We start from the raw sequence: 12616 nt of genomic DNA on the forward strand, positions 1-12616 counted from the left end.
TCCATTTACTACAGGCCACACCAGGGCCTAGAGAAAAAGTGACTCTCAAACCACCTCCAATCCCTACCCTAAATTCATGGAATGATGAAACCTTATGAGAGGGAGCCCCCTTAGTGGCAAGAGAAGTTTGATCTTAGTCGTACTGAGGGACCAAAGGGCTCAGGGTGAGCACTGGAATGATAATCCCAGTGGTGTCATTCAGGAGTGAGTGGGAGAGCTCCCCGCCCTGTGGCGGAGCCCGGGCAGGCACAGGGCCATTCATTACCCAAGGACTAATGAGACTAGACTAACGACCTTTGGCTCCTGACGGAGGCAATTCTGCCCTGAATCTCAGGGGCTGGTCACCCCGGGGATGTGCCGGCCAGATGCACCATTTCGGGATCTCTCCTTCGGGTGCTGGGTCCACGTTCTACCCTGCATCCCAACACTCAGGACCCTTCTACCCATGCCATCTTTTTGAGCAACAGTTTCCTCTACCTTAAAAAAAGAAATGAGAAAAAAAGTCCCAGGATGACAGGCTAGCAGTGCAGAAACACACAAATAAACCGCATCTCTTCCGTCCACACCTCACCCTGACTCTCTGGGTGTGATCGTGGACATGGTTTGGGGACCAAAACAGGATGTTCTCAGCAAATCCTCCAAGTTCCAGGCTCGTTAGAAGCAAAGTCAAGTGCCTGATAGACTCTTATTCAAGACTTCAGCCACACAGAGGATGCAGCGTGAGAGTTAATCGCCACCGTGTGCATTTTAGAATCTAAAAGGCAATTTTTTCCTTGGATGCAAGAGGCCAGCTTCGTGCCACCTCTAAACGACCTTCATCAAAGTTGCATGCAACCTTCAATGGCCACGCCAAGTCCTTTGTACAAATTTTACTCAGTTGGGTCCTTTGGAAATTCTTTTTTCCACTGGTTTTTCCATCAGGTTTTCTTGACCACGTTGGCACCATCCTGTGGCCAGTTCAGACCTCCAATTTAAACTGACTGCAAAAAGCTTTTTTCTTTTAATGGTGGCACAAAACTAACCCAGTCCAGCAAGGTTCTTGCTCATTTGAGATAAGGGGATTGGCTGCCTGGTGTCCAGACCTTCCTCACTGCACCATAGCTGAGTCCACAGTCAATTCCAGAACATTCTATCCCCTCTACCTCATTCCTGCTTTCTCCTCCTTTCCCTAAAGTGCTTTCTTAAGCACTGCGTTAACCAGGCCTCCCCACACCCTGAGAAGGAGCAACTGTCAAATGAAGTACAATTATCAATCCCAGCAGAGGCTGACATGGGGAAAAGACTAGAAGCCTTCCTTATGTGGAATCTCCATTTAAAATCATGCTGAGTAGAGCAGGGACTCAACTAGCTCAGAGCCAGTAGAAACCAAACACTCATGAGCCCAAAGACGTGAGAAACAGTGTGAAAGGTAGGAGAAGCTGATCATGGGAGTGAGCAAAATGAAAAGAGAGAGTGAGGGAGTGGAAGGTGTGTGGGATGAGGCCGGGGAGATTTATGGCGATTTGTACCTGATTGTTCATACTAAAGCCATTATGGGATGATTAGAGAAAAAGGTGAGGCTTTAAGTCCAGTGAAAATCAATAGAGACGTCTGGAGCAATTCTGCCGTGCAAGTGAAAGGACTATTTACAGTATCCGGAGCACCTCCTCCTCGGTTACCATCTATGGAGTACAGGGAAGGGCTGGGGGAAAGAGTGGGGTGGGGGGACAGAAAGAATAAATGGACAGGAAAGAGGGAAGAGGAGAGGAGACAAAGGGAAAGAGGGAGGATAGGGGGAGGATGGGAGAAGCTCAGGAAGAGGAAGAAAAAGTATAAGGAAGAGAAAGAGGACAAAAAACCCAGGAAGGACAAAAGGCGGGGGGGGGGGGGACAAAAAAGGCCCCTTATGGACCCCATTTTCCCCACAGCATTTAGCACCTTCTAGCCTGCTACATAATTTATTCATCATTTCTCACCCATCTCCCGCTAAAAGAATGGAAGCTCTATGAGGGCAGGGCTTTTTTTTTTTTTTTTTTTTTTTTTTGGTCAGTTTCATGCACTGACGTGGACACATGCCCAGAACAGTACCTGGCATTGAGAAGGTACCCAGTGTGTATATTTGTTGGTGGGATGATGGATGGATGAAAGAAGGAAGGGAGGAACAAAATACCCCAGGAGCATCCAGGAAAGGAGAAATAGGAAAAAAAAAAAAAGGAATAAAGAGATGGAAAAGGAGAACAGAGAGCCTAAAGGAGAGAGGGAAACCACAGAAGCAGAGGATGCAAAAGAGCCCATGTAAGAAAGAAAAGAACCAACTCTAGAGGCGCTGTCAACAAAACCTGCCCCCAAATTGGGCATCCAAAAAGAGAACCTTCAGCTACTCAAGCTACTCACTGAACCTGTCACGTTTCCATCTGGTGACAAAGTGGACACTGCCAACTCTCCTCTCCATTCCAGGTTCCCAACCAACAGTCACCCAGGCCATGCCAGAGACGGTCCGACTCCTCCCCAGTGCTCCCTAACTCCCCAGTGCGCAACCCTCTCCTTTCAGAAAGGGCGCCTGAGCCATAAGGAGCTGGGCCTTACCTTGTACAACTTCAGGCTGGCCTCGTGCCTGGAGTTGACCGTGTGCAGCCGCAGCTTCTCCAGGCTGTTGGTGTAGTAGTCACAGGCATTGCACTTGAGATGCACGGGGTTGCCGATGGCCACACACTTGAGCCTCCACTCGTTGGCCTTGCCGCCCTCCTTGATGTGGGCCACCAGCTGGTACTTCTGCACGTGCTTGTCTGTCTTGCAGTGCAGCTGGAAGTTGGCCTTGAGCTGGGTGTTGTAGCGGCAGAGCTTACACTGGTACGAGTCCCCCATCACCGCCTTCCACTCGTCCTCCGACAGGCTGCGCTCCACGTTCATGTGCAGGCCCAGCATGTCCAGGTTGTCCGTCGTGAACTTGTTGCAGACGGCACACTGGAAGAGCTTCAGCGACGGGTCGTTGGTCTGGATGAAGCTCTCGCCCAGGTTCATCAGCTCCTCTGACACCAGCTGCCCGCCCCCGAGCCGCATGTCTAGGGGGATCTCACCGCCCACTGCAAGGAAGGAGAGAAGGAGAGAGTCAGAGACCAGGCTCGTGGTCACGGCCACAGCTGAGGCACCCCCCAGCCCTCCGCCACCCTCAACTGGGGTCCAAAAGGAAAAGATCACATTTCAAGGGTTGCAAAGGGTTACTGGCTGGAAAACAAGCAAACAAACGTAGTCAACCTGATGTGTTTCGATCTTTCCTGTGGACATTCTGAGATTTCTGGCAGGTTTCGTATTTTCTTTCTTTAGGAAAAGAACACCTAGAAAAGCTAGGAGCCATTGCCTCTTTAATATTTCCTTTTCTTTTTTTTCCTCCAAGATGGAGTCTTGCTCTGTGTTGCCCAGGCTGGAGTGCAGTGGCATGATCTCGGCTCACAGCAACCTCCGCCTCCTGGGTTCAAGCAATTCTCCTGCCTCAGCCTCCTGAGTAGCTGGAATTACAGGCATCCACCACCAAGACCAGCTAATTTTTGTCTTTTTTAGTAGAGACGGGGTTTCACCATGTTGGCCAGGCTGGTCTTGAACTCTGATCTCAGTTGATCCACCTGCCTCGGCCTCCCAAAGTACTGGAATGACAGGCGTGAGCTACCGTGCCCAGCCACCTCTTTAATATTTCAATTCATACCCTCTCTAAGATCCAAGAAAAGATAGAAATATGTATCATTCACTGGATATAAAAGAATCTCACACCACAGACCTTCCAAAATCGGAAATGTGTTACAGCTGCAATCTTAATATACCAAGCCTTCATGGGGAACCAGAATTGGGCCCAGAATGTATCTGAGGTGGCAGTGACCAACATGACTTTCTGACACCTTGAGAACAATCTATGGCTGCGTCGTCTGGTGCAGCAGTCACTGGCTACATGTGACTAATAAATACCTGAAATATGGGTAGTGCAACTAAGGAACTGAATTTTTAATGTTATTTAAATTTAGGAAGCTATGTGGTGGTGAGTGACACCTGGGTTGGAGAGTGCCTCTCTAAAGCAAAGATCTGGGGAGTGGGGCTGGACACCGTCTCACGCACCTAATCCAAGCACTTCAGGAGGCCAAGGCAGGCAGATCACTTGATCCTAGGAGTTCGAGACCAGTCTGGGCAACATGGTGTACAAAATATACAACAGAAACTAGCCAGGCATGGTAGTGCATGCCTGTAGTTCCAGCTACTCAGGGACTGAGAAGGGAGAATCACTTGAGCCCTGGAGGTAGAGGCTGCAGTGAGCTGAGATCGTGCCACTCAGCTCCAGCCCTGGTGACAGAGCAGGACCCTGTCTCAAAAACAAAATAAAACAAAACAAAACATAAAAAGACTTGGGGAGTAATCGCTCTACTCCTCACCACTCCCCTCTGGTCAATACCCCTCCCGTCAGTCAATGCTGCCAACCCTCCCATGTCTTCCCAGTAGGGCCGCCTATTCTCTTTCCTGAGCTTCCGCCCTGTGTGACATGCGGAGCTACCCTAGGACCTATCACCTTCCCTTTGCCACTCAGTCACCTACATACAGAAATGCACCATAGCTGGGATCCCCATCAAGGTGCCACCTCCCCAGGACAGGGGTTCAGTCTTATCCTCGCGGGACCTCTACAGAGTGCCCAGCCCTCTACAGAGGGCACAGACACCCAAATGTTTGCTGTGCTAGACAAGAGTGAAAAAAGAATGGGACTGTCGCATGTTCAGGAAGTGGACCAAGACAGGCAGTGAGACAGGAGGGTCAGCTCCACATCTCCACAAAAGGGCCGGGAGAAGATCTCTTCCTCCCTCTTCCGCCCTAGTCTTTTTCAGTCCATCACTGCCCTGCATAAACTGGGGACAAGCTCACATTTGCTATGGTAAATTAATACTGCAAGGGCTTATTTCTACCAGGAGAAAGGCTTGAAGAGAGCAGCCTTCCCTCCAGTTCCTAGAAGTATACGGTCAAGCAGAAAGCTGGGCACTGGTGTCTAGTTTCTCTTTCCTAAACACATATGCACTTGAGCTATTGGGTCTGCCCCACCTCCCCAACTGATATTTAAATTTGACCTTTTATGTGTGGTTGGGCCAAGGTTATTTTATTTTTTATAACTGATTAGAATCCAAGTCAGTGGCTCATCAGAGAAAAGATTTTTTCTTTTTTTTATGATTTTCTTATTGACGCTACACAAGTCACCTCGAATGACAAGATCAGTACAGGTTCTGCTAAGCAGACCAGCAGCTGCGTTTGAAGCTCACGGACAGTCTAGTGAGCCACAGAAATCTTTTGCACATGCATTCCAGAAAGCTTAGGAAGCTTTCAGCTTGTTGTCTGTCTTCCCATCTCCCCTGGTGAGAGGAACCATAACTATGACATTCTTTTTAGGACAAGAAAGAAAAACAGAAAGAAAAAAAAAAGAAAAAAAGCCTAAAAGCTCCATCCCTTAACAGGGACGAAGGCCAGGCAACATCCACGAAACATATTCGGTGTTCAGTCAAAGCAGAAACTGCCCGGAGGGTAAGACAAGGAGCAAACATATATTTGTTTCTGATGCCAACCACCTGAAGTATCAAATCGTCTCCACTTTTTAGATTTAACCTCGGCACATCAATATTGCTCTAAAGAGAAATTCAGCTGTCACTTGCTGATGCCTGAGTGAAAAGGAGAAGTCCTTGGAATAAGCAGAGGAACTAAGTCCCAGTTTCCCCTTTAAGCTTTTTTTTTTTTTTTTTTTTAAGAGACAAGATCTCACTCTGTTGCCCAGGCTGGAGTGGTTCACTGCAGTCTGGACCACCAAGGCTCAACTGATCCACCCGCCTCAGCCTCCCAGGTAGCTGGGACTACAGGTGCACCCCACCACACCTGGCTGATCTTAAAAATAATTTTTTTTGTTGTTGAGATGTTGCCCAGACTGGTCTCAAATTCCCGGGTTCAAGTGATCCTTGGACTCCCACAGTGCTGGATTATAGGCATAAGCCACCATGCCTAGCCAGCATTCTAGGCTCTTAAAATGAAATGCAAAGGACAGAAGCAGCAGAGTGCTGAAACGAGTGAGGATGACAGGCAAGTGAAAACTCCCTTCGAGAGCTATGCCTCAGAGAAACAAGCCCAGGGCTTAGAATCCTGCAAATCCGCTAATTCAGCTGCCACAAAGTGGAGTAATCTCACCCAATTCACAAACAATTAGGAGCAGGGCCCCTATAAATAAGAAACTGGAGCTGGGTGTAGCGGCTCACACCTGTAATCCCAGCACTTTGGGAGGCCAAGGTGGGCAGATCACCTGAGGTCACGAGTTTAAGACCAGCCTAGCCAATGTGGTGAAACCCCGTCTCTACTGAAAATACAAAAATCAGCTGGGCGTGGTGGTGCATGCCTGTAATCCCAGCTACTCGGAAGGGTGAGGCATTACAATTGCTTGAACCTGGGAGGCAGGGGCTACAGTGAGCCAAGATCACGCTATTGCACTCCAGCTGGGGCGACAAGAGTGAAACTCCATCTCAAAAAAAGAAATGAAAAAAAGAATTTGGCAGGTCTTTAGTCTTGAGCCACACTGGATACGTGGTGTTGGAGCGGGTCCCCATCTCCGGGTATACACCTAACTCTAACACTGGAACTGACACCTTGACACGTGAGCCCGCCCATCAGCACATCATCAGGAAGGCACATGGATTAAAAGGCACACTCTGGAATCAAAGGAAGATGAAGGGAGCTGTTAAACCTTGTGCAGGTGTCCAGGGGCTGGCTGGCTACTTGGGAAACACACAGCCACCCTCACAAGCAACCCCTTTCTTGGTGCTATGCTAAACTTCATAGTTGAAAGGAAGGTTTGGGAGGATGTTCACAAGGCCTCAAATCTAATGTGCTGTCTACAAAGAGCAGCAGATCCAACTGTACTAGGCAAAGGAGCCCCAACCCTTTCCTCAAAGGCCTCTGAAAAGAAGCATCCCCAGAATCAGTGTCTGTTTGATGATACTAAAGAGGGCTCTGCCAAGGGAAGTATGAGAACAATCACCTTGTAAGGAGGAGTGCATTTCACAAAAACTTTTTTCCCCCTTCAGAACTCAGTCACGTCTAGTAACACCTACAGCCATCTTATAAATGGACTATGGGGAAAAAAAAAAAGACAAAATCAGTAGAGCCACAGCTAGAACCGAAAGTTATGGCTGTTTTTATTTGCATAAGTTGGTTTCTCCTACTGAGGTCATACAACTCAAATTCCAAGTCCTTTGGACAGTTCCTATGGCCCCCACACCCACTTGAGCTTCTGGCATAAAGGATTTGTGGCTCTCACACCTTCTTAGCAGTTCTCGTGGCCCAAGGAAGGCACAGGTTTCCAGGGACTCCCCTTGGCCAACAAGTAGTGACACTGGAAATTCAAGGGCCCTTTGTGACTAAGTTGGATAAATCCCTTGGGAGGAAGAGTCCTAGTCTCTCCAAGAAATAAGGTGTGGCCCTTCCATGTGTGTCTAGAACACAGGGCTTCATTCTTCTGCTCCTTCTGAATCTGCCACAATGCCCAGGACAGTGCATGATGCCCCAAAGACTCACAGACACTTGGTGTGTAAGTGAAATATTTCTCTACTTCTCAATGCGAGCCTTAGTTACCTGTTCTCAAGATAATTAAAAAGCCTCACTTTAGGCCGGGCGCAGTGACTCACGTCTGTAATCCCAGCACTTTGGGAAGCCAAGGTGGGCGGATCACCTGAGGTCAAGAGTTCGAGACCAGCCTGGCCAACATGGTGAAGCCCCATCTCTACTAAAAATACAAAATTAGCCAGGCATGGTGTTGGGGGCCTGTAATCCCAGCTACTTGGGAGGCTATGGCAAGAGAATCGCTTGAACCCAGGAGGTGGAGGTTGCAGTGAGCAGAGATGACGCCACTGCACTCCAGCCTGGGTGACAGAGAGAGACTCCGTCTCAAAAAAAAAAACCCCGCTTTGACCCAACATGAACCTACCCATGTTCTGTCTTCATTTCACTTCCATTATGTTTGATTTGCTCCAAGATCTGCCTCCCAAGATTCTATGACTCCTTCCAATTCCTACTGGTTTAAAAAAAAAACCATAGAGTACTCACGCCCATCCCCTGGCGTGCATGGTTCACCCTGGGGACAAATAAGGCGACTGGTGCTTGTACATCCACGATTAGCCAGTTGGTCAAATACCTTCAAATCATTTGGTAATAAAGGATCAATGGGTAAATATTTCAAAATGGAAAAGATTAAAGTACTAAGGATTAAAAGTTGAATACATAGCAAGAAAAACCAATGGAATGCTTTGAAATATAACTCATCGGCAACAATTAGCACTAAAACTCTACACAAATAAACACCTGCCAACTGGTGAGGCTTGGCTCTGCAGTCATCTAAGCCATCCCGGAAAAAAGTCCTCACTGACACTCTGTTGCCAAGAACAACCTATTCCCATGTCAATAATGGCATATTGCTTAATTCAGGCTGTTGTCACTGGTCCCACGAAGTCCATTAGCAGGGTCACAGGATGTGGCGCAGGCAGGATCCTGTTTGAGGCATACAGGGTGGAGGCATGAGTGGCCCAGCTATCAAAGGGTTCTCATGAAACCCATCTGTAGATTGTTTTGGCGGCAGCAGCTATCCTCAAAGTGGCTGTGGTTCGTTCTACGTAAAAACTCAAAGTTTTCAGCACCCACATCCGTCCTATTCTAGATATGGTAAGCTCATTGGTAAGACTGGGAGCATGGACAGAGCCAAATCAGTTTCTCTAAAGCAGAGGTCATTCTTTCCGGCAACAAAGGCTCTGCTAACCAGGATCTAACTGCTATTAAAAGTTAACTTTCCTTGATGGACAATGTTTACGACTTACTTCTTATTCATCTCTCACACCCCTCACAACAGTGCCACTGGGGCCATTCAATTCCCAATTAATTCCCAACTATTCTAATCACCAAGCACTCACCGAAAATAAGAAAAAAAAAAAAATCACATCTCTTTCATCAAGGTCCTCATAAATATACAGATAACTTTGTGAAGTCTATCTGGGTGGCTCCCAGCTCCGCACAGAATCAGCCTTTGGCTATCTGAATAACATACACTATGGTTCCAAATTCCTATTATTGAGATGATTGTCTCTATTTAAATCATAGAGATAACTGTCCCTAGTCCTCTTATTGAGATGATTGCCTCAGCTATAGTTCCCTGTAAGTTTCAGTAAATATCCGATGAAACCCCAAAGTTTTGGGTGATTATAGTGATTTTTCAAATTGAAAAAAGAGACAGAGAAAGACAGAATGGGAACAGAAAACTAGAGGAAACACTCACATTTTAATCCCAGCCCCATGTAGCCAGAGTACAATCATATCTCTCTTGAATGTATAAACTTTTCCATATGCACAGAGTTCAAGGGATTCTTGAGAATAAATACTTGATTGTAAGACACTCCAGTTTACACAAAAACCACTCAAGAAGACCAGAGTCAACTGAATCCACAGCACTATCTCACCCTACTCACCATTCTCCCTGGTTAAATTCCTATCATGAAAACAGACAAACACGTAGTCATCCTCACCTAGAGCAGGCGTCATGGCGGCCATGGGCCCCGCGGGATCCAGCTGGAATCCGCTCATCATGAACTGGGCGTCCGAGGCAGCACTGTCCATCTTCAGGTTGGGCAGGTTCATGTTCTGGGCCAGGTAGTATTGGTAGAGCTCGGCCTCGGCAGGCGAGGGCAAGCTGCCAAGGCCCAGGTGGCGGTTGTGTTGGATCTGGGTCATGTTCTGCTGCAGTAACATCATGTTATGCATGTGCTTCTCACTGGTCATGTGAATGCGGAGGTTCCTGGCCACGTTGGTTTCATAATCACACACCTCGCACCGCCAGGTGGGTTTGGTTTTTGGTTTGGTGGGCGAGGGGGCCCCGCAGGAGCTACTGATATTGGCTGCCGCCGCCGCCGCAGCCGCCGCGGCCGCCGCCGCCCCGGCAGTGTGGCTGAAGACCTGCTCCCCGCCTCCGTTCTGCAGGTTCTGCATGTTGTTGAGATGCTTGTCGGACTGCATATGAATACTGAGGTTGCCTTTGGTAGTTGTGGAGTAGTTACACACCTCGCAGCGGAAAGGCTTGTAACCACACGTGTAGCTCTCGCCTCGTGCCAGCCGGGGGTGGGGCTGCCCGCTTTTGCAGTAGACACAGGAGCCCCCCGGCTCCGGGTGCTTCTCCTTCATGTGTGCCTCCAGGGTCTGCTGGTACTTATAGTGCCAGTTGCACTTGGGGCACTTGAGTGTCTTACACGAGTTACGAGAATGCATCATGGTCATGTGACCGCCCAGTGAGCGGGAGGAGCCCAGGACCGTGTCGCATTTGGGGCACTCCACGCCACTCCCCGAGGGGCACTCCCCAACCCCAAGCTCGCAGAGGGAGCCAGCGTGCTGGTGATGGGGAACGAAGCCCCCATCGTCGCCCTCTGTGCTTTCATTTGGTTCTGGTGCTGTGGCATTGTCTTTATTGGCACTTTCGTCAGCGAAGTCCAGCCTCCTGCCGCCCTCTGCCACATTGGCCCTGACGCCCTCACTGTTAAAGCTTAAACGATTCCTCCTGTTCGCACCATCAAAGACAACAAAGGAAGAAGCAGAATTAGAACTAGTAGAAGCTGTGCCCCTCGACAGCGTCTGGAGCACGTTAGGCATTAAGGGGGAGTTAGAAATGCTTTGGTTTGAGAGAGCAAGGTCCTTTTTGCTGCTACTACCTGCTGCGGCCCCAGGCTCCTCGTGAGGCCTGTCCTCCAGTTCCTCATCCAACTCGCTTGGAAAGAGTCCTTTGCAACCCTCGTCTTCCTCTTCCTCTTCTTCCTCCTCCTCTTCTTCCTCCTCCTCCTCCACCTCTTCCTCCTCCTCTTCCTCCTCCGCCTCCTCTTCGGCTGGCTCTACTTTCTCCGAGAAGCAATCCCCGCCGCCCACTTCCTGCTTCTCTCCTTCCGCCGCCCCGGAGTCCTTGCCCTCTGAGGATTTGGTAGGACTGGAAGCCAGAGGCCCCAGGGGGACTGAGGTAATGGGGGTCTTCAGGACCGAGCTGGTGAGCCCGCCAAGGTTCAACAGGGTGCTGGGGGTCAAGAGACCAGCCTGGGGCTGCTCGGGGCCAGCGGCGGAGCCGGCTGGGAGAGCTTCCTCCCCTTCCATTCGAATGCCACTAAATTTACCATAAAAACTGTGTCCGGGGCCTATGAGGTTAGCTGTGGAAACTAAAGGGTGTTGAAAGTTCTTGTTTTTTGGTTCCAGAAAACTTACAAGGGGTTCCTTGTCTTTGCCGATCCCTTGGATGATAGCGGAGATGTTCTTATTGCTAAGAATTTTCCGCTCGTCTTCGCTCAGGGTCATTCGATGGTCATGCACCGCGTGGGTCACAAACGAACGGACGTACCCGAAGGAGAGTTTGCACAAGAAACACATCAGGATGGGCTTCCTCTTGCCGTAGAGCACAAAGCCATCGAATTTGGACAGGTCCACATTGTTAGGAACATCTTTGGATACGCAGGAGCTTTTGGCAGAGCCGTCGCTGTTCAGGTAATCCTTGTTGCTTTTGTGTCGCACGTCGAACACGCGGAAGCTGTGCAGGACGGGGCTGAGCCCCGCCAGGGCTGAGGTATTCGGGAAAGCCTGGTCTGGGCCCTCAAACCATTTCCCGAAGGATGAGGCTATGTGGAAAGTGTTGATGATCTGCGGGTACACGGGTGCAGCACACGAGGGGTCCCCTTGCTTGCCCCCCGCGCCAGGGAGAGAGTTCAGGAAAAGCGAGGGGAGAGGCCCACTGCCGCTGCCACTCCCACAGGCGCCCCCGCCCTGGGTCAGCTGGCTCAGGCTCTCCACAATGTACGCGGAGCCGTCTGGCTGGTAGACGATCTCCCCGGCCAGGTTCTCCACGTCACTCTCCTCGTCCCCCTCCTCACCGGTGTCGCTGGCGCTCTCCTCTCTCAGGGGCGGCGGGGGGCGCGTGCTGGGGCAGTGGTGCTCCATGTAGGTCTGGAGGCTGCCAAAGGAAGCCGAACATTCGTTGCAGGTGACCTCCTTGCTGGCGGGCTCGGCGGGGGGCCCGGCCGACGCGGTGCTCTCCGCAAGGCGCTCATTGAAGGGGGCCCTCAGGCTGTCCAAGGGCCCGTGGCTCTCGCCTGTGGACTGCTCCATGCTACTGGGTTTGTCAGGGAGGTGGGTGCTGTTGAGTTCAGTCCATTGCTGGTGCTGAGGGATACCGCACCCATTGTCCTTCCCCGAGACGACGGGCGAGTCACAGCCTTCCATGGTAAAGCCTGCGTGGAGCTTTCATTGCACCCAGTACGGAGGATCGGACCTGAAGGGCGGAGGCAAGGGGGGAGGAGGGAGAGAGGGGAAAGAGAGAGAGAAAGGAAAGAGGTTAGGAGGGCCGAGGCTGAGGTCCCACCGCACGGAGCGCTCTAAGAGGCTTCTGTCCACAACACCCACAACACAGAGACACGGGACAGAGGGCGGGCCTGGGGACACTGCCCCGCACAGTCCAGCACACAGGGGTGGCGCGGCCGGGTCAACAGCCTGAGCAAGGGACATGGGGAAAGAAGGCCGGGAGCAGGCCTCTTCGACTTCGAATTGTCACCGCTCTGCTCCTGAAGACTAG

The 12616-nt window shown here is 50.4% G+C and overlaps 1 protein-coding gene across 1 annotated transcript in view; it reads right to left on the bottom strand.

The window, feature by feature from the left end:
- The window catches only part of ZFHX3 (zinc finger homeobox 3), a 173301-nt gene extending 161034 nt beyond the window's left edge, over nucleotides 1–12267 (bottom strand). Inside the window, 2 exon segments of the mRNA XM_017850814.1 lie at nucleotides 2566–3062; nucleotides 9549–12267. Coding sequence (XP_017706303.1) covers nucleotides 2566–3062; nucleotides 9549–12267 — 3216 coding nt within the window.
- Nucleotides 12268–12616: the final 349 nt, after the last annotated feature.

Source organism: Rhinopithecus bieti, unplaced genomic scaffold (genome assembly GCF_001698545.2).
Source record: "Rhinopithecus bieti isolate Rb0 unplaced genomic scaffold, ASM169854v2 scaffold_32081, whole genome shotgun sequence".
Lineage (NCBI taxonomy): Eukaryota > Metazoa > Chordata > Mammalia > Primates > Cercopithecidae > Rhinopithecus > Rhinopithecus bieti.